Source organism: Periophthalmus magnuspinnatus, chromosome 18, assembly GCF_009829125.3.
Source record: "Periophthalmus magnuspinnatus isolate fPerMag1 chromosome 18, fPerMag1.2.pri, whole genome shotgun sequence".
NCBI lineage: Eukaryota > Metazoa > Chordata > Actinopteri > Gobiiformes > Gobiidae > Periophthalmus > Periophthalmus magnuspinnatus.
The window spans coordinates 17,913,165-17,939,374 of NC_047143.1; the positions used below are offsets into that span (position 1 = coordinate 17,913,165).

Here is a 26,210-nt window from a genome sequence, read left to right on the forward strand (position 1 = left end):
CCACTACATCAACAAAAAATACAGCCACTTTAAGGTCAGAGGTTAGGTTCAGATTTGGCAGGTGGCAACTATAGTTAAGGTTAAGCCTGTCATGATAATTACTATATCGACTTATTGTTCAATATATAAAAGCTGGAACAATATAATTTGAGGCTCAACATTTATCATGTATGCAGTTTCTTTGTAAAAGTAGAGAGATTTGGGGTATTTTTGTTGTAATATGATATCATAAGCTGTAGAGAATGAAAAAGTAACTTTTATGGCTAATTGTTGCTTAATTCTGTTATTTATTTGTTATAGCTCATGCCACGTAATGATGTCTATTTAAAAGAAAAACTATGTTTATCTTGCATTATTATTAACCAGTGGCATAAAGCAGTTTCAATATGATCATTTATTGCAATATATCTCTGTACCTGTATATTGTTCTTCAAAGTTTATCAGTTTGTGACAGGCCTAGTTAAGGTCAGTCTCCAGGAAATGAATGTCAGTCAGTACAATGTCCCCAAGAAGCATGTAAACCCAGCCTGCATGTACTTCCTGTTGACTCCTAAACACAGGGACCGAGGGGATGTCCACCTGTGCCCAATTAGACCCTGTCGCTGTGAGACTGTGCACACTCGAGGATTCCACTATTTTTAGAGTGTTTGTGTGAGAACTGTTGTGGATAATTATAATGGATGTAGTTGGATAATAACAGTTTCGGTGATGGAAAGATGGTATGGTACAGTTAGCAGGAGCAGGTAGGAGGCAGGCTGTCCAACAAGTTTATTAAAGTTTATTGAGAAACGATAGGCCTATCACGATAACAAATTTTGAAGTTTGATATATTGCTGAAGTTAATACAGATGATAAACGATAATATTGAAACATATGTATGCCACTGAAACAGCCAACAGCAGATTTATACAAAAAACTATTCTAAATGTACAATATTGTAAAAAAATCATGAGTTGCAATAAAAAAGTAGCAGAATGAAACACTTAAGTACTTAATTTGCATCTGTAAAGAGTCATAGTTATGTACGTACGAAAAAAAAAAAAAGAAAAAAAAAAAAAAATATATATATATATATATATGTTGAATAAGTCGATATAGTAATTATCATGACAGGCTTAAGAAATGCAATTTGAAGAATCACAATTATTTAGTTGACATACACAAATTACAAAATGTAGGTTTCTTGTATTAGTTCAGATGTTCATAATTCAGTTCTCTGTGAAATGTAAATGCTTCTGGACTGCATTTTGAATTTTGAGGATTTTATAACATATACAATACAATTGCAATGCTTGTCAGAAAAAATGCAACTGTTTACATTTTTTAAATCTTTAAACCCTATACTTCACTATCTTTTAGGCATATACAGCACATATAGGAGACCTCCTTCCAGGCCAAATAATAATCAGATGTGTGGAAATGCTAGCTCACTCAGCATAAGGATGCATGTTTTTGTAAGTTTTAGTTGAATAACCACAACCAAAATGAAAAGAACATTCTTTAATTTTGGCTGAAAGTAACATACTGTGGCTTTAATGTTAAAATAAAAACTATTGCATGAAGTTGTGGGAAGTTGTCGTAACGGTGCGGATAGGACCAAAGGATGCAGACCAGAGCAGTTTTAACAGTGTTTATTTACAGCGGTGAAAATGCAGTCTTTAAACAGGTCACAAGAGCAGGTACAGGAACCGGGGAGCGGGAGACGGGTCAGGCGGGTGCGGTGCAGGTAGAGGCGGGCAGGACAGGACCAGGACGGGGATAGAAGCAGGTGCGGTACCAGGGCAGGCGGATCAGACGAAGACCAGAGCGGGGAGCGGGTGACAAACCAGAGACCAGGACCGGACAGGAGACGAGACGAGCAGGAGACGAGACGAGCAGGAGACGAGACGAGCAGGAGACGAGACGAGCAGGAGACAAGACGAGCTGGAAGCGATACCGGGACTGGAACGTGGCGGCAGGAGCTGGGCGAGTAGAGGCAGGAATCTGGAGGGTGCATAAATCCAAATGAGCATTTGCCGGAAAGTACCATATAACAAAGCTTAGCAAGAAACATTCACGTTTTACACGCGGACGGTCTGGCACCGAGTGTAGACTGCCAAGCCTTCTTGTACTCAGCAGCAGGTGGTGGTGATTAGGCTGATGCACCCCAGGTGTGCACGGGAGGAGTCAGGCACTCCACCCAGCTCCAGACACACAGGTAGGGGAGGGGGAGAGAGCACGGGAGGACAGGGAAACTGACATCATGACAGTACCCCCCCCCTAAGGTCCACCTCCTGGTGGACCCCCAGGCTTGTCAGGATGAGCGCGGTGGAAGTCTCTCACCATGTCGGGGTCCAGAATGCGTGCCCTGGGCACCCAGGATCGCTCCTCCGGACCGTAACCCTCCCAATCGACGAGGTACTGGAGGCCCCTACCACGGCGACGAACGTCAATCAGGCGGCGGACGGTGAACGCCGGGTGGCCGTCAATGACTCGGGCGGGCGGTGGGGGATCGGCCGGAGGGCACAGGTCGCTGGTCCGGACTGGTTTAACCTGGGAGACGTGAAAGGTCGGATGAATCCGGAGAGACGGGGGTAACTGGAGGCGCACCGCCGATGGATTTATGATCCTCATGATCTTAAACGGTCCCAGGAATCGGGGGGACAGCTTACGGGAGTCCGTCTTCAGCGGGACCGTCTTGGCGGAGAGCCAAACCATCTGGCCAGGTTGGTATACGGGCGCCGGGACACGGTGGCGATCGGCCGTCGCCTTAGTGCGCGCTCCAGCCCGAAGAAGGGCCGCCCTGGCCTTCTTCCAGATTCGGCGACAGCGCTGGAGATGGCGCTGAACAGACGGGACGGCGAGGTCCCTCTCCTCCGTGGGAAAGAGAGGGGGTTGATATCCCAGCGATGCCTCGAAGGGGGACATACCAGTGGCGGAACTCACGAGGGAGTTGTGAGCATACTCTATCCAGGGCAGGTGAGTACTCCAGGTCGCGGGGTTGGCGGAGGCTGTGCACCGTAGGGCCGACTCCAGGTCTTGGTTGGCCCGCTCCGTCTGCCCATTAGATTGTGGATGGAACCCGGACGTGAGGCTAACCGTGGCCCCCAAACCGTCGCAGAAAGACCGCCATACCTGAGAGGTGAATTGGGTCCCTCTGTCGGACACGATGTCCACCGGGATGCCGTGGAGTCGGAAGACATGACTGGTCAGCTGGTCGGCAGTTTCTTTGGCTGTGGGGAGCTTAGGCAGGGCAACGAAATGGGCGGCCTTGGAGAAGCGGTCCACAATGGTGAGAACCACCGTGTTCCCCTGGGAAGGGGGAAGGCCCGTCACGAAGTCCAAGGCGATGTGGGACCAAGGGCGACGAGGAACTGGGAGAGGATGCAAGAGACCAGAAGGGGGTGAGTAGGAGGCCTTGGCCCGAGCACATACCTGGCAGGCGGCGACATAAGCCCGGGTGTCTGTGTCCATCGTGGGCCACCAGAAGCGTCTCCTGAGGAGGGAGAGAGAGCGACCGGCACCAGGATGGCAGGCGAAACGGGAGGCATGGACCCACTGGAGCACCTGAGACCGGACAGAATCGGGAACAAACAGTTTACCTGGAGGGCCGTTACCTGGGTCGGGGTCGTTGGTCTGGGCCTCTCGGACGGTGTCCTCGATATCCCAATGGACCGCGGCCACCACACACGAGGAGGGAATAATTGTTTCTGCGGTGACCGGGCTATCCTCCAGGGCGAACTGGCGGGAGAGGGCATCGGGTTTGACGTTCCGAGATCCGGGGCGGTAGGTGAGGAGAAAGTTGAAGCGGCTGAAGAAGAGGGACCAACGAGCTTGACGGGGATTGAGGCGCCTGGCGGACTGGATGTACTCCAAGTTTTTATGGTCGGTCCAGACGATGAATGGTTGCTCCGCCCCTTCGAGCCAGTGGCGCCACTCCTCCAAGGCCAGCTTTACGGCAAGGAGCTCCCGATCCCCCACGTCATAATTGACCTCGGCCGAGGACAATCGCCGGGAAAAGAAGGCGCAGGGACAGAGGCGGTTGTGGGGGTCGAACCTCTGCGAAAGCACGGCCCCCACTCCCGAGTCGGAGGCGTCGACCTCCACGATGAATTGCCGTGAAGGGTCGGGCTGGTGCAGGATGGGAGCGGAGGTAAATAGTCTCTTAAGCTTCTCGAAGGCTGTCTGCGCCTCAGGAGACCAGGCAAACGGCAAAGCAGGAGAGGTGAGTTTAGTTAAGGGCGAGATAACCCTACTAAAATCCCGGATGAAACGTCTATAAAAATTGGCAAAGCCGATAAATCTCTGGAGCTGTCTCCGGCTGGTAGGAACGGGCCACTCAGTGACAGCCTGGATCTTTTCAGGGTCAGCTCTTACTTGGCCCCGCCCCACAATGAAGCCCAAAAAGCTGACCTCCTCTGCGTGAAACTCGCATTTCTCAGCTTTCACGAACAGTTTATTCTCGAGGAGGCGCTGGAGAACCTGGCGAACGTGCTGATGATGCTCCTGGGGGGACCGCGAGAAAATCAAGATGTCATCCAAGTAAACAAAGACGAATCGGTTAAGGAAATCACGGAGCACATCGTTGATGAGGGCTTGGAATACGGCAGGGGCGTTGGTGAGACCGAAGGGCATAACCAAGTATTCGAAATGTCCCAGGGGTGTCTTGAAGGCCGTCTTCCATTCGTCTCCCTCCCTGATGCGCACCAGGTGGTACGCATTCCGCAAATCCAACTTTGAGAAGATGGTCGCACCGTGGAGGGGCGTAAATGCCGAGTCCAGTAAGGGAAGCGGGTATTTATTCTTTACAGTTATATTGTTCAGACCCCGGTAATCAATGCAAGGCCGCAGGGATTTGTCCTTCTTAGCCACAAAGAAGAACCCCGCTCCCACGGGTGAAGTGGACGGGCGGATGATTCCGGCAGCCAGGGACCCACGGATATAGTCCTCCATTGACTCGCGTTCAGGTTTAGACAGGTTATATAGCCTGCTAGATGGTAGTGGGGCACCCGGCAGGAGGTCAATGGCGCAGTCATATGGACGGTGGGGCGGTAAAGAGAGGGCCTTGCTCTTGCTAAAAACCTCCCCCAGGTCGTGATATTCAGCAGGCACCGAGGACAGATTGGGGGTGTCTGGGGACGGATCAGCGACAGGAACGGACCTCCCGGCCGGAGGGAGGGCGGACCGAAGGCACTTGGCGTGGCAATCGGGACTCCAGCCCGAAACTCCGCCCCTGGCCCAATCGAAAACAGGGTTGTGGGCGCGTAGCCAGGGGTAACCAAGGACCAGAGGAGAAGCGGAGGAGGACAGGACATGAAACTGACGGTTCTCTTGGTGGTTGCCGGACAGAATCACGGTGACAGGTTCTGTGATGTGAGTGATGTGCCCCAGAAAACGTCCATTGAGCCCCTGGGCATTTAAGGGGCGTTCGAGGGGCTCCAGGTAGACCCCGAGCTGCTCCGCGACTTGGGCATCAATAAAGTCCCTCTCAGCCCCGGAGTCGATAAGGGCGGAAACGCATAAGGTCTCTGTGCGAACGCACAGGGTGGCGCTGAGCCGCAGTCTATTAGAAGAGTCCAGGATGTGTTGCTCGCCCACCAGTACTCCCAGTGCTACTGGTGGGCCCCCCCTTTTGGCCGAACTGGGCAAGTGACCACATAATGTCCGCGCTCACCGCAGTAGAGGCAAGCCCCGGCCAGACGACGCCTCCGTTGACGCTCCTCGGCCGACACAAGGGTCCTGTCGAGTTGCATGGGCTCATCCGGCGGGGGCGGGGCAGCGCGTGGCTCCGGCGGGACCGGTGACCGGCGTCTCTCTCGGCGACGAGCCCGTAGGCGGTTGTCTATACGGTGAGTGAGGGAGATGAGGGTCCGCAGGTCGGGGGGTTCGTCCCGGGAAACCAATTCATCTTTCAAAGTCTCGTTCAGGCCCCGCACAAACACAGCCCGCAGCGCGCTGTCCGTCCAGTCCAGCTCCGCCGCATGTGTCCAGAATTCAATGGAATAATCCGCTACCGTCCTGGAGCCCTGGCTGAGAGTCAATAACCGGGAGGCAGCATTGTCCTGGTAGTGCGGGTGGTCAAACACCAGCTTAAACGTGGACACAAATTCATTAAAATCCAGGCTATCCACAGACGTCTTCATTAGGCGCGCCTCTGCCCACTGGAGAGCTCTGCCCCGGAGTAATCCACATATATATCGGATCTTGGTGGCCCCCGAGCTGAAACGAGAAGGGCATTGCTGGAACATGAACTCGCACTGGAACAGGAATCCGCGACAGAGGTGAGGTTGTCCAGCATACGGCTCCGGATCCGTGCCTCTCGGCTCCGGGAGGCGTGGCGGCGCTCCGGCTGCAGCAGGCGGGGTGACGAGGAGCGCGGCCACCTGGTGGTTAAGCTGTGCCACCTGCTGGGACAATGTCTGATTTAGCTCCAATAGAGTCCGAATGGATTGTTCATGCTGACCCAGCACCGCCTCGGGGTGAGAGTGCGTGAGGCGGCGCGTCTGGTCCGGATCTGAGCCTGCTTGGTCCATAGTGGCCAGACCGTTCTGTCGTAACGGTGCGGATAGGACCAAAGGATGCAGACCAGAGCAGTTTTAACAGTGTTTATTTACAGCGGTGAAAATGCAGTCTTTAAACAGGTCACAAGAGCAGGTACAGGAACCGGGGAGCGGGAGACGGGTCAGGCGGGTGCGGTGCAGGTAGAGGCGGGCAGGACAGGACCAGGACGGGGATAGAAGCAGGTGCGGTACCAGGGCAGGCGGATCAGACGAAGACCAGAGCGGGGAGCGGGTGACAAACCAGAGACCAGGACCGGACAGGAGACGAGACGAGCAGGAGACGAGACGAGCAGGAGACGAGACGAGCAGGAGACGAGACGAGCAGGAGACAAGACGAGCTGGAAGCGATACCGGGACTGGAACGTGGCGGCAGGAGCTGGGCGAGTAGAGGCAGGAATCTGGAGGGTGCATAAATCCAAATGAGCATTTGCCGGAAAGTACCATATAACAAAGCTTAGCAAGAAACATTCACGTTTTACACGCGGACGGTCTGGCACCGAGTGTAGACTGCCAAGCCTTCTTGTACTCAGCAGCAGGTGGTGGTGATTAGGCTGATGCACCCCAGGTGTGCACGGGAGGAGTCAGGCACTCCACCCAGCTCCAGACACACAGGTAGGGGAGGGGGAGAGAGCACGGGAGGACAGGGAAACTGACATCATGACAGAAGTAATCTTTTTTTTTGTTTTTAGGAGTAGTAGTTGTAGTAGCAGTGGTAGTATTAGTAATTTAGCAAAAGTATTTTTTATTTATGTTTTTTGATAATCTACATTGGTCTACTCTGTATTTAAATCAATACTTGCATGTGTTGCTCTAACCGCTGCAGATGTGAATGAGAACCCGATACCACTTCCAGGAAGTGGACCTGCGTCATCTAGGGAGTCCCCAGCTCTGATTGGCTCTCCACACAACAAGACTAGACCCAACCTTCCTTTAGGCTGTTAATATTAGTTTATTCCACAATATCTTCCAGGAACATGGGCCAAACCATTTCGGCCAGAACGGGGGGGTCTATTCTAATCAATACATTCACTGTATGCCATCCAAAACGCAATTAAACCTAACTAACTCACCAAGCTGGCTTCCTCTTACCGCCGCACATTTTTTGGATTTTGGAAATGATTGACGAGGTAAACTTTGCGGCCCCGTCTTCTGTCCTCAAATGATGGCTTGTGCAAACATGTCCAGGAAGTGTAGAGTTTCATTGACAGCAACATATAGTTTAGTGCTGATTGCTTTGGTGGGCTGGTGGAAACCTGACAGCATTTTCATGGCAAAACATGGATCTACAATATGTTCTTTTCTGCAAGAGCAATTGCCTTGCCAATGAAAGTAAAGTAGCCACAGAGAGAACTGGGAGGCAACGCAGGGGGTAGACTGTAAAAAACAAATGTATTTTAATTATTTAAAGTACCACAACTGTTGTGTTATTACCTTATATATAGTTATAATGTTGTCAAAAACATACCCAGAGTGTTTTGTTTCACTCACACATGTTTAAGTAATCCTTTATTATTAGTCAGTCGACATCGTCAAAGCTCAAGATGCTTTGTTCCACGTTTTGATGTCAGGGGTAGTTTTCCAGTTAACTTTCTACCATTGGCAATCCAGAGTCATTTAGAGTCATCTAGATGACTCTAGTGAAGGTGTATGGAATTTAAAACACAGTGTAGCACTTCCTGTAGAACTGCATGACATCACAAGGTGGAACAAAGTGTTTTCCATTTGAGAGAAGAATGTGTGAATGAAACAAAACACAATGTATGCTTTCGATGAGGAGACAACATAACATAGTTCAGAAAATAATGTAATATAGGCCCTTTAATATCAAGTTTATTTGATTTTTTACCGGTAGATGACAGATGTGGAACTTGAAACTTATTTTTTTATTTGTTTCTAATAAAAATAGCCACCCCTTACATTAAACCCTGGTTTGCACTTCTGGCATTTCTTGACCCCGACATGGCACACCTGTGAAGTGAAAACCATTTCAGGAGACGTCATTATGAAGCTCATTGAGAGAATGCCAAGGGTTTACAGCACTGTCAACAAAACAAAGATTAGATACTTTGAAAATTTGATAAAGATTATAAAGTTAAAAAATATATATGTATTTCACTTTTTTCTTTTCTCTATAATTCCATCCATCTTGCATCATATATTTGATGTCTTCCACATGTATATAAAATGTTGAAAGTAGAAAAAAAAAAAAAAACATTGAATGAGAGAGTGTGAAAAAAAAAAGAAAACACTGAATGAGAGGGTGTATCCAAATGTATGACTGGGAGTGCATAATTTTTGTCAGTGTAGTTTTAAACAGCATTTTTATTTATGACATATTTAGGTTGGAGTAGTCATCTGGACACTCCAGCATCTTGATTTCTGAACCAGTGTCCAAATGACTACCTCTGAAACCTCTTTTACCTTGGACAAGTCCTGCATGAATGAGGGATTACGCCAATATGGTATATAACCTATTTATGGATCTACATTAGATAGTAATTAATATGATGCATGAAATACCAGTATATGTTTACTGGCCTCTGGAAGCAGCAGAGTGACCCATGCCATTAATGTATATCTTCAGTATGTATATGCTCAGCTTGGACCCGGATGTGCAGGAAATGTATCTAATACTATTATTATATTAGGTCAGGACAGTGCATGTTAATGAACGTACATGGGACACTTATGAATATGCTGGATTGTAACCATGGGCTAATTTCCACCTGTTGTCCTCTCACATCATTTGCTCATTACATTGCATTTTAAATAAATAAATAATATTAAGAACTGACTTGAAATTGTTTATTTTATAAGTGTATATCTTTAGCTGATGACAATGCCACAATAAAAAAAATGCTGATTTTATTAGTAGAATGTAATTTTCATATATAAAATAATAGTTCTTTCTTTATCTTGAGGGAGGCCTTTGTCATTCTCACAAAGCTCAAAATCATACTAAATGTCAAATTTTGTGTGACTTTTTAGTATCATTATCGGCTCTATTTGATTTGATTAGTTTTAGTATGGATTAGTATCTAATTTTTAATACTTTTTATAACTACAACTAGCTACTTGAATTCATTCAAACTACTCCTGAAAAAAGGAGTAGTTTGAATGAAACTTTTGAGCTTAAACACAACATTACTTTTGAACGGTACAACTTCAAAGTAACAGATCCAATATAATGTATTTATACAAGAGTTAAAAGTACAGGTCTTCTTGTGTGAGTGTTTGTGACATGTCTCTCAGTGGTTTATAAAATGAGTCCTGTGGAGTTTCAAAGATAATGGCCCCGTCCTGTGAGGGAGGCCGCTTGTTTAAAGGTCACTGTGTACTGGGAGACAGGCAAATAACAGAGAGAATAAATGAACAAAAACTCCAAAACAACTAGAATTTGTACATGTCATGTTAAGGGATGTTAGGGATTAGTACACACCCACACCCACACGCACACCCACACACCATATATATATATATATATATATATGTGTGTGTGTGTGGGGGGGGGGGGGTGTATATATATATATATATGTGTGTGTGTGTGTGTGTATATATATATATAATATGTATATAATATATACACACACACACACACACACACACACACACATATATATATATATATATATATATATATATATATATATATATATATATATATATATATATATATATATATATATGTGTGTGTGTGTGTGTGTGTGTGTGTGTGTGTGTGGGTGTGTGTGTGTGTGTGTGGGGGTGTGTGTGTGTGTGTGTGTGTATTGTGACAGGTCTAGTAGTGCTCCTGGAGTGTTCTTTTTTTTAAAACATATATCAAATCTAATAGCAATCACAATACTTGATTGAAAAATTGCTATTTTTTCCCTAAATTGCCATAAAGATGAGATTATTCTAAAGTAAAATATGTCCTCTATACCAAATATTCCACTTGTGATGTATAAGCCTCACTGAGCATTGATATAATCCATAGCCAGTTTTACACATCCCTTCATCTCCATGTCTATTGATTTCTTTGTGAAGACTTTAAATTAGAACCTGATTATTGTATATATTTAAGTGCTTTTCCAAGTAGAGAGGTGATGATCAATACTCCCATGAAGTTAAGAATACAAATTAACTGAAGTTTGGTCCATTTCAATCATTTAGTGTTTGGAAAGACTTGGATTTTGAGGTGATGAATTTAAATTTGCTGATCGACAAAAAATAAAACAAAATTAGCTTGGACTCAACTATGTTTTTGCCTTGTTTGTGTAGGATCCCAGGTTTAACGCAGAAGTGGACCTCATCACAGGCTACAAAACCCAGAGCATACTGTGTTTGCCAATAAAGAACCACAGAGATGAGGTAATGGACTACCTCTTTTCTTTTTTCGAAGGCTAGCATTCTGAATAATGTTTTCAACATCTCTTCTTCACACCCTTATTTTCTCACATACTTTTTTCCTCTCTATAAAATTTTCGTTCAGTTCTCATGGGTAAATTATTTTAATTCTTTCTGTCAAAAACTTTCTTCATGCAACAAGGGACGTCACAATATCAGATTTATGTATTGTGATTATTGTGAGGAGATAGATTGTAATTATTGACCGCATGAACAAACAATAGTGAAATCCTTAATTTTCCTTCATTCACATTGTATAAATCCCCAAGTATGGGACCATTTGTATGAAATCAAACTTTCTAAATGCTAATGTAATGTGTCTTAAACAGACAGATTGAATTGAAATGACTTTTTTTTTTCTATTGTCAGTATATTTGTTCTTTTTTTTTTTGTTACGATTATTATATCGTGATTTGAAAAACAACCATTTTTGATTAACAAAATAATCTTGAGGTCCCTACATACAATACCCATACTAGTGGCTTTCAGACTTTAGAATGTGATATCATGATATCACATTCACTAATGTCACAAATGTTGAACCTGGTATGTTCAATTTTTGAAAAGACCCAAGGATTCACTGAATAACAACATCATTTTGCATTTTAACTATTTAAATTTTAGCTGCCCCCATTTGTATGAATTAATATTGACCTGTAGAATGCTGTGATGTCATCTGAAACTCAGCAACTTCATACAACATTGTGATTTCTCAACTTTCATTCTTGCATGACTTCACACTAATACTCAAAAATGTATAGTTGTTTATCTAGTCTAAACATTCAACTAAACAAAAATTGCTTTCAGGTGGTTGGTGTAGCTCAGGCCATCAATAAGAAGTGTGGGGAGGACGGTGCGTTTACTGAACAGGATGAAAAGGTGTTGCTTCTCTCTTGCTTCTGTTACATGCACAAAGCAGAATATGTATGCTCATTACTATAATATACTTTTTTGCCCTTCAGGACTTTTCAGCCTACTTGGCCTTTTCAGGGATTGTCCTCCACAATGCCCAGCTCTACGAAACGTCACAGCTCGAAAACAGACGGAACCAGGTTAACATTGATATTTACTATCATTATATTCTTGGTTCATGTGGTCTTTTGTTGAGAAATAATTGAAGTTGTGAAAGGAATACCACCATTAATGGTTTGTCTTTGTTGGTTAGACTGTATTTATAAGAACTAATGGTGGGTTCACACTTGCACATTCATTACATCAAACATCATACTAAACCAGAACTAAATCCAAAAGGAAACTTGGACTAGACCAGGACTAAACAAGGACTAGAACAGGAAAAAAACAATTCCTCAGGATTTAAATGGACAACATTTTGGATCACTTAACAACAAATGTGAATGCACCCTAAGAAACAAGAAGTTAAACGCCCTGTACATCATTATTATTATTACTATAATTTTTTTTGTATTTGAACAGAAGTTGTCTTGCCCCAGTACAGATGTATTCTATAAGCAGCTCTACAGGTCAAAATATGTTTACTGTGTGCTGTCTGTATCTAATTAAATCTAATTAATTAATACACTTTTTATTGTCCCAAGAATCAGGTAGTGCACATTCGTATGCTTGTTGTTGTTGGCTTTACTGTGAGGGCAAAATTCCACTCTTGTCTCTGAAAGTTGTGAAAAGCCATTATAAACTCATTGCAGTGAATAATTAGGATGTTTGGAATAATAATTTGAGTATAATATATATTCTCTTAATACTTATTTGGTGAGAACCTAGTTGGAAAATAGTGAGCCTTAGTAATAATTTATTACAAGTCTTTTATTAGATTGCATTGACTGTCTCTGTGTGTAGGTGCTGCTCGACCTGGCTAGCCTGATCTTTGAGGAGCAGCAGTGTCTGGAGGTGTTACTGAGGAAGATCGCGGGGACCATCATGTCCTTCATGCAGGCCCAGGCGTGCACGGTCTTCATTGCCGATGAAGACTCTCTGGTACGCTCACACACAGTTTCACACCTGTAGACTAAATAAATCCATCATGTTTTACAGGTAGGTATTTCTGTTATAAGGAATCTGAGCCTATAATTTAACCCCACGCATGATGGATGCTCCGCAAACAGTATGGCGTGTTAACATTATGTAACAGCGATTTCTCTGTCATAACAAGTGTAAATCACATCATAAAAAGTCTATGTTTAGCTTCACTGCCCCTAGCACGAGAAAACAGCACAGGGTATTTTTGCTTCCTCTTCCCATTAGCCAAGCGAGAGTCGGTACTGCATTCATCTACAGCAGATGTCTGTGTTTAGATTGTTGCATAGTTTGTGGAATCGTGGAATTATTGTGAAAAATTAGGAGGATATAGTAATTAAAGGGAGATGGTAGTTTCAGTGACTTCAATGAGAGTAGTACAATAATATAATACTACTATACTTTCTAATATATTACTTTCTCTTTGAATTATTTTGTGTACAAATTATGCTATACAAATAAATTTGCCTTGTTTTGTCTTGCTTAATATAGATGAACAATTATAGAAGACAAGAGGAATATTCCTAATCTGTGACAACAGTTGATTGGTCATTTTTGAGGCTTTAGGTTCAAAACTAAACAAAAAATTTTGAAAGTAGCAACCATGATGGCACAGATGATTAGGTTATGTTCATGAAATATGGTAGATGAGTGGTTTTCAAACTTTTCAAACAAAGTACCACCTATGAATTATTTGACTTTCTGAGTACTATCAGATCTAAACCAAGTCTGTCAAGTCAAGGAGTATTGTTGCTAAAACAGGTGTAAAATAGGACTGCACCACTGCCACAATAAAGCTCTAAGAAATTACATAATAGACGGCATAAATGTGGATAAAATTTATTCTAAATTTGGAAAACACCAAAAACTTTAGAGAAAAGAAACATTTCGAGAACATAATTCATATCATTGATCTATATACTTTATCAAACATTTCTCCAGTACTACTGGATACATTTTTAACAGGTGGCCAGTGGGACACACATTGGAATCCAAGTTATTGTCACATTTGAAAAATACATCGTTTTTTACATAATGCTGACAGATTGCAAATACTGTACTTGACAATTCCTAAATCCCAATCCCATTTTTTGACATATAATCTTACACATATTAACTCTTAAATCTTAAAACGCCTATATATTATGCTATTTTCTGATCCATGTTATAATGTTGTTTCCTCATCAAAACATGCGCAGAATCAAAAACAAACACTGGTCCAACTTGTGATGTGTCATGTGGTAATACAGTGGCTGAAACAGAGGGGGACCTACAGTCAATGTTAAACGTCTTATAACAGGGATGCTGTAGGTGGAGACTTGCCATAAATCAAGCTAAAACCCAAATAATGTACTTCAGAATGAAGTCACCTCCACAAAGCAGAGGGGTTCTTACATTTACATTTGAAAATGCAAATCTTAAATATGTCCCTCAGTACAAATATTTGGTGTTCACATTTGATAAATTTATGATTTTGTATATCCTGTGCTGCTGCTTTTTGGAACTGCACAGTTTTGTTCCAGTTTTGGCAGTGCAGGGTGATATGGGCTGAGTTCCTGGCTCAATCCAAAAAAAAAAGTGTGGTATGGTTAGGCTGTGGAATGGGATTATTAATCTGCTTGATAACAGAGTATCAAAAAAGTCTTTGAGTAGAGTAAAGCCAAGTCACCCCGGGCAGCAGAACTTTGGGCTGTTTTTGCTGAAGCATTTCAATTTGCCATGCAACGTCAGCAGAATAAGACCAAAACTGGTATCCAATTACGAAGAGCAGTGGCTGAATGGGATCTTGGCTAAACCGAAGTTGTGGACATATATTTAATTAAAAGATAAATTTAAGACTTAATTTTATGTCAGAGCAAATTTGATTGCCCAGCTACACACAGGAATTCTTCCCCTGACCTTAGAAATTGTGAGGTTTTCTCAAACTCTTGAAGAAGACAGACTCTGGGTTTTGTGTGAGAGAAATGGAAAGTGAAGCTCATTTTTTGTTGTATTGTCCTTTTTATGATGAATTTAGAAATCCTTCATTTGATGAAATGTTCACCCAATGCCCTGATGTGTTCTGGTGTAATGATGACAACAAGATGAAATGTGTTCTAATGTAATGTTTATAAGTTGGCATCATTTCTATGTAAAGCCTGGAAGAAGTGGCAGACTGTTTAAATTAGACCATTTGTGTTTGTAACACGAGTCTGGTAACTGGTCTATTGCACTTTGTTAATGGTGTCTTATAAGCCCATGAAAGGGCAGAGCATATGTGTATGCAAGACACAATAATAAAATAAATGTATTTATTCATTAATACAGGAAGTGCTCCACTGTGTTTTTAAACTCCATACACCTTCACTAGGATAATTTCAGCCCTGTGACTGCGAAGCTCTACTAAACTAAAGGTAGAGTATTTGAGCTCTGGAGATGTAGACAGACTAATACTGCAAGATTACTCAAACGTGTGAATGAAACAAAACTCTGGGTATGTTTGAGGAGGTAACAGAGTTAAAATATTGTTAAAAGCTCACGAGTCATGAGTTTTGCTTAATATAGGACCTTTAATGTGTAAAACTCAAGTCGGTAGTCCAAAACATCACCTTATTTCGCACATGTGGACAGGCTCCTGTTTACATCCTCTCGGGGCGTGCAAACATTTGTCTTGGCTTGTCCACCTCAGGGCCGTCGAGTGGATGAAAAACACTCCAGGCCCTCAGGCAGCGGAAGTACCGACCTGTCATAACACTGGCACTCTCAACAAGCCCGCTGTATTAATTAGCCTGCTCTTATTCTGCTATTTAGTCACAGAAAGTAGACCCAAACATTTTCAGGAATAAGAGGAGATGAAAGAGAAGATAAGTGGTCTCGATGACATTGCAGTTATTTAGAAACTCACAGACAGAGTTTTGAACAAGACAGCTAATTTGTACAACAGCATACCCCCTTAAGGCTTGTTATGTCACTGGGAAAACGAAGGTAAGGTAGTTCGCATCAAAGCACATCGCATAATAAGAATAATAGGAGCGACAGAATTACAGTTGGTAAAACAGAAAATATAAAAGGTATAACTTTTTCTAGTAGGGAGTCTTTTGCTTGCTTATCTTCTTTGAGAGTTTTGGCTATGCCTGGAATGTTACACAGTAAAGTATCAAATCTACTATCTTGCATTTATTGCATTTATTTATATATGTGTTTTTATTGCTTTGAAAAACATGCATTCTTGCTGTGAGCGGGGTCAACTCTCAGTGGTTCTTGCCTGTAACCTGGCCTTCTGTTTGTTGCCATGGAGACAGATATGTTTAATGCCAAACTGTGGAACATTCCTACATCCACTTTGTAGGAGACAAGCAGGTTGCAAAGCCTCCACCAGAAAAAAGTTGTATGTACCTGTAAGATAAATCACATGATTCAAATTTTTTAATACTTTTTATAGAAAACTAGTTTGAATGGACATTTAATGATTTATTTAGTAACTGCAACCAAGGTTTGATAGGATGTTATTTTATGTTATAATTTACTGTAGCGTTCTGTGTGAGGAAACACTCTGGATTTCTTCTGGCTGCTTAGTTTCTAAAAACAATGGCTATTGTAACCCATGCTAAAACAAGAGCAAAACAACAGCAGTCTCAACTCACTAGAGCCAGTCCTCAAAACAGACCAGTAACTGAGGAATAGAACCTTCAGCTTGTAGACAACCGAGTATCACATACAAAAGCAGTTACATTAATAACAAGAACAATAAAAGGTGTCATCTCTGAACTAAATGCAAAATATCAGATCATTACAGAACATAAACTAGTCTTTTTATGTCTCAATACGCTTTCACCATATCACATCAGCACAAATACACTTGAGGTTATCAGCTATTAGCATTTTTTTTTACAAAGTTAGTGACATCCAAATTGTGTTTTTGAAATTGTGAATTCCTAGGCTTTGTGTCGACAACAGTCTATTATAAATATTAGCATCTTGAGGTATGAGCGTTGGCCAATATTTTCATTATAACAAACTATTTCTGCTATCTTATCCAAGCGATCTGTATTCAGTTGCACAACACTGGTTCTTAGCTCGACCTGGCCTTTACCAGAACAAGATTACTTCAATAGATTGATTTCTTTGTTTTCCACATGGTCCAGTCGCTACAGCAGCGTCCAATTGATGAGTATGTTTAGCCAGTCAAATGGAATTAGTATTAAAATGGTCTGTGGATGTTTGTCTTTTATAGTTCACATTATGGACAGGAGATGGTTTAGCTGGAGGCATGCTAGCAGCAGCTGGAGAAGCAGATGACGTGAATGTAGCCATCTGTGTTCAACTCAAGGCATGGAGTGAATTTGCCTGGATTATATATCATATGTTATAATATAAGCACAAACTAAAATAGGTATTGTTTTACACAGTGGCAGAGTGGTTAGCCTTGCTGTCTCCATACTAGGGAAAAAGGACATCCAAAGCAAACATATGCCAAATAATAAGGCTTGTCAAAAGTCGTATATTACCGTATATAGATAGAGTTTTTGACTTTTAGTAAAATGATAATGGTGTTTCTTCCTTGACTAAAGGAGGGAAGAAGTGGAGTGTGCAATATATAGAGTTGGTATTACATTTCTATGAGGTATTAATTGCTAATACATTACATATTTAGATCATGTTACCTTTTATTCTTTTCTAAATGCTATATTTGCCTTTGTTCTCCACACTACGTCACTCCCCATTCAGAGTGCTATTGCAACACAATCGGTGTGCATTTAGCTAATGAAACTATCGTGCATCGCATCAGATTTATCAAGTTCTAGTGTATTGTTTTGTATTATATTTTGTATATTTATGGAAAATTGTTGTGCGGGACCATGGCTGGCATGGGCTTATGGGCTGACCTTTAGATAGGATTGTACAGCTAAACATAAGGAAGGTTGGAATAGGGGAGAGATTGCTAAATTACTCCAACATGCATGGACAACATATACACGTATTTCAGGCATGTTTTTGATGAGGGAATAATGTTGTAACGTGGTAGAAAGCTAGAAAATGTAAATAACCTCTCTTTTTGAAACCATTCATAAATATCCTGGATCCTCACATTATGTTCTTACAAAGTCTCTTTTCTTATTCTGAGGGGCTCTGCCGTGACCTAACTGTGTGTCCCTTATGGACGTTTGTTGGAAGACAAACAGGAAGTAACTGAACTAATGGCTCCAAATTACTAGTATTTATTTTTTAGGGTGGGCCAGTACAATTTAACACAATTTTAGAACAATTACATATACCCTTTTCACATGTCACATAAATTGCACAGTAAAAAGTCCTCATTTTAGAGGACCCTTCCTAAAGACATTGTATCTAATTTTTACATTCTTAAAAACATGCACACTTAAAAGATTAAAAGACTCCTTACTTACTCCTCACTTTATTAACTAATGCATTCCTCGCATCTTAATTATTCACAGCAATGAGATTTTAGAGGACAGAGTCGAGGTTGGTTGTCACCGTAATCCTAGCAACAACTTGCATGCTAACAGCGCACGTCCTGAGAATAAAACGCTTTTAATTAGGTGCACACAGTGGTCTCATTGTGACCCTTAGAGCTGCTTACCACATATTTGTACTGGGGCAAAATGTTTTAATTCATTACATGGAAAAATCTGGTTTAAATTTTAATTGTATCTTGTATTCACTTTAGTGTGTTGTATAAAACATAGTCACCAAGCTGTGTTGTGTGTCCCTCCCATGACCTGCACGTGGCCAGACCAGCTGTCTCCATGACTTTTATCCCCCTCTCTCTCTGTCTCCCTCCCTTCCTTCCCTCTCTTCTTCCTTCAATCTCTCTCTCTCTCCCTCCTGAAGCTCCCCAAACATTTACTCCCAGACTTTTACCGACCGCTAGTGTCTGCTCTTCATCAGCCCTCTCTGTGGATGCGAGCGCGGAGGAAGTCTTGTAAATGACAGAGTGGGTTCGTAACTCTGGGTCGTAGCATCAATAACACAGGTTTAAGATGGGGTCTGGGCTGGCTCAAGTAGTTTTACACCGTCTGACACTGGTATGACATGGGAACATATGGATCTGCTTATAGAACAGTGTACACAAATGTGAGTGCAGTACATGTGTGGGAATGAAGCATGATCAGGTTGGACATCCGGCTTACAACTAGGAGCAGTGTTTTCAGTTTTAAAGCTCCCTAAGCTGCCTCTAAGACTTTTACTATTGGCTATTGAATTTCTTTTCATTTATTTTTAGGGCTGTTTAAAAGTTGGCAAGAACAAATAGTTTCTTGCAAAGGAAGCTGTTTTGGTAGAACTTAAAAAATAAAGATCAACCAAAATTTTCCCTGTAGAATTTATTTAATAATAATCACACTTGCCACTATACATTCATGCATTAGTAATGACGGATGACGTAGTTCGCCAAAATGTGTTCAATAGTTCCCATTTAAAGATTAAAAGAGCAGAAAACATCCTTTTTGATAAATTACTTAAAATGTCTTTGGACTCAATAGACATAACATTCTATCTAGAATTCTTAGTTTAACATTGAGCTGGAGGACAGGTCAAATTCAGTAGCAGAATTTGCTGTTTAACTGTAATAATTGAACTTCTTTATTATGGTTAATATTTACTGGGCCTATCCACATGAAACAAAAAAAAAAACCTGTCACAAAGTTCAACATCTTCTCTGTCACTATAAACGATTGTGGAATAATTTTTTCCACTGTAGCTTCAGAAGGTGGTGCCATTATTCATTATTGTCTAAAGACAAGATAGTTGTCAGTAGAAAAGATTTAAAGACATAAGTAGGTCTATAATATGGCAGGTTTGCGGAGCCAATCACATACATCATAAGATCATAGGATATAGGTTTGGACATTTCTTGTAAAAACAGTAAATCTCCCATAGAGTTATATAGGCCGTTGCAGTCTGAAATTATGACCTCAGACTTACTGAACCTGTATATAAATACTTGCAATAATAAGTAATTATAGTGGATCGATGACATTATTGTTGCAATACTAACTTAAATGCTGAGATGCAGTTTTAAGGGTTCTAAGAAAGATTACCTGCATTCAATTTAAACCTATACTCTTGACCAGTATTTGACAAGAGATTATATATATATATATATATATATATATATATATATATATATATATATATATATATATATATATATATAAATACCCTGCAGTCGTCTTGATAGAAACCACCTTCTTCCCATTGAACCTTGTAAACTTCACTCCACTTCACTTTCTTCCTTTTATTACCTGATAGATAATCCCATCCGAAGTTTTTACTGTAAAACAAAGGATTACATTTTCCAATACACTGTCCATCTTGTCCCTTGGCAACTCTTGGAAATGAAAAAAAAAAGATTATTTGGGAGCCTTTGGGAGCTGAGCTGAAGGGAAAACAAATCCATGTAAGGAGCAGTGGAATGTCGGAATAAACTTTTGGCCTGGCGTGACGGGCGATAGATCAACATCCTCTTTTTTAGGCCTCGCATATGCACTTGGTCTTGATTAGTAATGGATTAATTAAATAAACTGGATCCGTGCATGGTATACATGATAAATCATGGAGGAGGACGTGGAACAACGAAAAGAGGTTCTGAATTTGCACAGAGGAATTTGATAATAATGGTTTCTTCTGGGATTGTAGCAGGATTAGGCAGGGTTAAGGTTCAGGCCATTTCCAAACACAATCTGCGGTCTCATTATTATGGCTGCAGCTGGTGGGCTAACAATCTGCACGCGATGAAAGAACTTTTGTAGGCATTTTTCAAACAGATTAATAGAGATTGTTACATGTAAAGTTCAGGTAATCTTGTTTTTCACATTTTGGGTATTTTGTTGATTTTGAAGTTTTACATATTTTTAAGAAAGTAAATTTTCTTTTGGCTTAGTACTAATATATTGTAAAAGATGCTTTAAATGTGTTTAGATGCGTCTTAAAATAAGATGGCTGTGTGTTGTCTGCAGCCAATTATAAAGCATATTTATTTTCCATGAACCATGAAGAAAGGGTTGTGCTCTGTTAGCGTGGTAGATGTTGTTAGCATTACCATGACGGCAAAAGTCCTATATGGCCTCTGAAGGTTGTGAAAAGTACTTAGAAACCCATCACAGTGAATAAATAGGATGCTGGGAATATGCTAGAAAAGTGGAGAATAAGTTGAATCGCCACAAACAGTTTTAAAGGAACTCATTCTGTTTTTCATGTTTTTTAACATAGTTCAAATCAAATAGGGCTTACAGCGCCTTTAAGTAATGTAATAATTCTCAAGCATTTATCAAATGATTAGCTGTTTATTCTGTTCACAATTGTGAAATATCAGGCCATAAACTAACATACCTTTACTACTCACAGTAAAATATTTAACTGTTTAGTTCAGTGTTTTTCAGGCCATATAACTAACTTAAAGCTGAAGTAAGACCACCAACCCTTTTTCTTCTGGCATGATCATGGTCATGTATGCATTTTCTATTGAATGTCAAAATAACACATTTGAAAAAAAAAACTTGTTTAATTGTTTTTGACGTTTCTTTTAGTGTGGTAACCCCAAACTCATGCTGGAAAATACAGACATTATAACCTCAAATCAGAGTCAATTTATTTTTCTTTTTTAAGCCATTGAAAGTTTCAGTCATTCCCAAACTGAGTGACTGCTTTGTGAGGTAAATATATAAAACCAATAAAGAATAAATTGAGTTTAGACACAGTTGAGCCAAAACTCAAAACTACCATTTAAAAATTGGTCTTTTAGATTTTTGAGGGTAATGCTAACCAAAAGCACAGTTCAGAGTGGCCATCTTAAATGGCGCGCTAAACTGGAGACAGGAAATGTGGGCCGAATTGTACACGCTGCTCTAGGGCATTACTGCTCATGTGGTGAATGTGTTCAAACCACTCTGCTAATATCAGCCCGCGCAGATCTTATTAAAGTTAGCTTAACTTCACATAGCACCTAACCACAGGGCTATTTCTGACATCTAATGCTAACTCGTTTCATTTTTACAGAACTCCTTCTCCAGCGTCTTTCACATGGAGTACGAGGAGCTGGTGGATGTAATGGACGTGCCAAAGAGGTAATGGCAAATGTGTTGTAATATATTATATGTACATTTTATTTTAGTTTTAATTTTTTATTTAACCCATAAAACAGTTTATTTTATTTTTTTTTTACCAATTTGCTATACAGTGGTCCCTTGTTTATCGTGGGGGTTACGTTCTAAAAATAGCCCACAATAGGCAAAATCCGTGAAGTAGTGAGCTTTTTTTTACAATTATTATAGGCATGGCAAGGTAAGGCAAGTTTATTTGTATAGCGCAATTCATGCACAAAGTAATTCAAAGTGCTTTACGTAGTAAGAAAGACAAAATCACACAAATCAAAACAATCAAAATAATCACAAATAATCATCATAAAATTAACATTAAAACAGAAGAGTGCAGAATAAAAACCTTTCAGTTGTATGCACAGCTAAACAGAACTGTTTTGAGCCTGGATTTAAACATTGTCAACATAGAGGCCTGTCTTACATCTTCAGGAAGACTGTTCCAGGTTTTAGCTGCATAAAACCTGTCCCTGAAGGTCTCGAGAGTGCGAGATGGTTCATATGGCACTAACATGTCGGAGATGTACTTTGGTGCTAGGCTGTGGTCAGTGCTGCTGACACTTTCTCTGTGTTTCTGTGGGCCAAAGATGATGACTTCAGTCTTATCTGAGTTTAGCCGGAGAAAAATGTTTTGCATCCACACACTGATCTGTTGGATGCGGTGGTCCATATTCACCAGAAAAACACCTAAGTCCAAATTTGTCAGTGTTTCATAAGCATTAGGGGGTTTTGTTGGGGAGAAAAATTTCAAACATCCAGCACTTCAGAGTCACACTGCTAGCGATCGAACAGTTATGTAAATGTAACCCTAATATATTGTTCTCACCAGTCTCTTGAGGCTGTGGGTTTGGCAGGTTACAGTTAGATTTAATATGTATTTTCTTGCTCTCTTTGCTTAAATAGACCAACATGGCAGGACAGTGTACAGCTCATCTTTATTCAACAACTTAACTCATCTCATCCCATGTGAGCCCTGTGCACGTTTACTCTTGTTACATTTTTATCGGTGCGCTCCTCAAATGCGCTGTACCGCAACAATAAATAAAAAACAATATTATTATGAAGAAAGTAAATAATGTGTCCAACATAATATAATAAATAATATTAATTGTTGATAAAATAAGTACAAAGTATAAAACAAAATACTAATGACCCAAATAAATGTTAATACATAAAATAATATATGTCAAATAAATCAAAGGTTACATAAATTTGGCTGAATGCATTCTGTACTGTACAGGAGACATGGACAGAGGAGACTGATTGACAATGGACCACAGTCCCTTAGCCAATTAGGACGCAGTATGAAAAATGGCACCAAAAAAAGCCACAAAAAAAAGACCACGAAAGGTCGAGGGAACTGCTGTAATTGGAAAAAAGTTTGATGGCTTTGAATATTTGTTTCTGAAAGGGCGAGTTCTTTTACATTATGGAATCTAAGTTTGTCCATAATTCAAATGTTACCATTTCAGAGACATACATTCATGTATTAAAGCTACCATCTGTAAGTTTACCTCTAAATGGCAGACATGAAACCTGTTCCTCCCTCCCACCTGCCCCCTCCCCTTACCTGGCCTTTGTTCAGGCTCACCTGCACTCTCTTCTTTCAGGCTAAAGCTGGCGCAATATCAGAATGCAGTAAAGTAGATAGCATCTAGTGGTGATATGTGAAATTACAACGGGGATAGGTCAGCCAATATAATTATAGATGGCAGCTTGAATGCCACCAGGCCATAGTACAGATCCCTCAGTTGTCCAGGTAGGTTCCGTAGTGGTCCATGGGCGTATACTAGTCCCTGTGGTCTTATACTCTTTCTCATACAGCTGAAAAGAGCATTCTAAAGCTATTCAGGAGAGGTTCATTTCTGTCCTGTGAATGTCACTGTTTTGTATTGATTACTGCTTAAATTAATATCTAGTTTTGATATTAGTTTTAGTATTGATTAGTAGCTGATTTTTGACAACTCTAATATAGTGACCCCGCTTGTGAAATGAGTTGAAACCCATTGACTGTGCAGTTTGGAGTTCAAGCAGGAAGTAGTGTGTCCTCATTCTCTTGGCCGAACATGGATAAATGGGTGAGAGTCCAAGTTTCAAACGTCACTAGATGAAGGTCAGGGGCTTTGTCACAGTTACTCTGCGGCCTCTCCCAGATGGCTGCTCCATTCTGGGGATTAAAAGCAGAGACAATCCGGAGAAAATGAAATTGTATGGTATGAATGACCTCTCAGCTCGTATACTTTTGTCTTTAAGATTGCACTCTTTAACCTCGCAATACAGCAGAAAGAACATATTAAAATCCACTTAAACTAAACCCGTGTTGGCAGTTTTATCCTATACAGCAATTTCCAATTCTAGCTAAATGTTTTCATTCCATTGTTTTCTTTAATTTCCTCACAATTCTTGGTGCACTTTGTAACTCTCATCCTCTTCATAACTGGAAGAGCAAATATTGTTGAGGAAAGCAGTTCTTCACTGCTAGCAATGACTTAAGGGTGGAGCTCTTATTGGAATTAATTGGGTGTGTTCCATTTTCTTCTGTTATGCAATTGTCCAAGTATTCCGAACAACATAATTATTCCAGTTTCCGATTTAATAGATCTAGCAGAGTTTAAAGGCTCTATAACCAATTTTTTCCCATGGATTTGAGCAAAATCTATGTTGCCCCAGAACAGATATCTTGTATAAGCAGCTCTTGAGGTCAGATTATATCTGTACTGTATCCGTACTATCTGCATATAATTATGAAGCAATTCATTGCCCAATAATCAGGAAGTGCATGTTAGCATGCTTGTTGCTATTAGTTTTACCATGACTGCAAAACTCCACACTGAAAACACCACTGGTGAATAATTAGGATGCTCGGAATGCATAATGTAAGTGAGGAATAACTTTGGACCACTGCAAACCATTTAAAATTACCTAATTCTCTTTTTCATGTTTTGAACACTGACAACAAATCAGTTACAGTGCCTTTAAAAGTAATCTTGTTAGAATAAAATCCCATAAAATATTGTAGAAGGATATCTGCTCATCTGCTAAATAAAGTAAGTACTACATGTGTCTGTAAGTTCTGGCCTGTATTCTAGAGCTACAAATGGTTTGTTCATCTCTCTAGTTTTCCCTGATGATATTTGAACTCAGCAGAGAATTGCCGCAAAACATAAATCACTTAGACTTTTGCTTCCCTCTGGCATTTACATTCAACAAGAGCAGACATACTAAAACACCCTGAATATCCCTGCTATTATTGTCGGTATTTTGTACTTTTTAGACATGCTTCATTTTCTTATTTTTTATAGCGAACATTTTTAATGCACTTAATGATTGGACACAAGTAGTCATAAGTTATCAAAAAGTAGCCAAATAAATGACAAAATATACCAAAAATATATAAATAAAATGCATACTACTTCTACTTTATAAATCTAATTATACAGCTGGATCATCTTCATGGTTGTTATTTTCAGGAAAAAAAAATGACAAAATAGACAATTTCCCAAACTAATTTAATCGTTGACATTGGAATTTTGGAAAAAATCCAAATTCTGTTTGAGTTGCTTTAGTATAGAATAGTCCAGAATAGTCTAGAAATTAGCCCTTATTGTTTACAGTGAAACAAGATTCTAAAAATAAAACACCAACTGATGAAATGTCACAGATTTGAAGGAGCTGTAGAATTATGTCCACAGCTGCCGTGCTTCCTGGTGCTCACTGGTGCTTAGCTAACAGTGAGTGAGTTTTAATGGAATCAGAGACGCAGAGAGACAGACCTCCCTCTCCCCTCACCTCACCTCCAGTCCCCACACAGGCTCCGCGGTGGCCTGGACTCCCCGGTTGCCACGGTAGCATCTCAAATTCAATCTTAATCTCAGCAGCTGCAGCACAGGGACTGTTTGTGCATGTGATAGGCCCGGTACAGTATGAGCTGCGTTTAGGTTTGGGTTTAGACAGATTTGCACTTCTGCATTTGGTAAGGCATTGCAAAGGTATGTTGTTTTACCCTACAGACTTAACAGCTGTAAAATTCTAGCTGAGGACACATCATATTAGGGAATTTGAATTTCAAGATTGAGATTCAGTCTTTAATCATCAGTCACATAAGTCTTTTTAATCGAGAGGGCTACAGCCAATCCTTCTTTCAGTAAAAGCACATGTATTGGACTTTTTAGTTTTAAATGGTTATTAAAAGTTAAGT

At 40.9% G+C, this 26,210-nt stretch overlaps 1 protein-coding gene across 5 annotated transcripts in view; it reads left to right on the forward strand.

Moving 5' to 3' along the window:
* pde5ab (phosphodiesterase 5A, cGMP-specific, b) overlaps positions 1–26,210 on the forward strand; it is a 92,326-nt gene that overhangs the window by 41,281 nt on the left and 24,835 nt on the right. For all 5 annotated transcript variants that reach the window (XM_055229182.1, XM_055229180.1, XM_055229181.1 and 2 more), the window contains exons 4-8: positions 10,800–10,889; positions 11,733–11,804; positions 11,888–11,977; positions 12,741–12,878; positions 21,915–21,982. In XM_055229182.1, the coding sequence (XP_055085157.1) occupies positions 10,800–10,889; positions 11,733–11,804; positions 11,888–11,977; positions 12,741–12,878; positions 21,915–21,982 (458 nt within the window). The remainder of the gene's footprint in view (positions 1–10,799; positions 10,890–11,732; positions 11,805–11,887; positions 11,978–12,740; positions 12,879–21,914; positions 21,983–26,210) is intronic.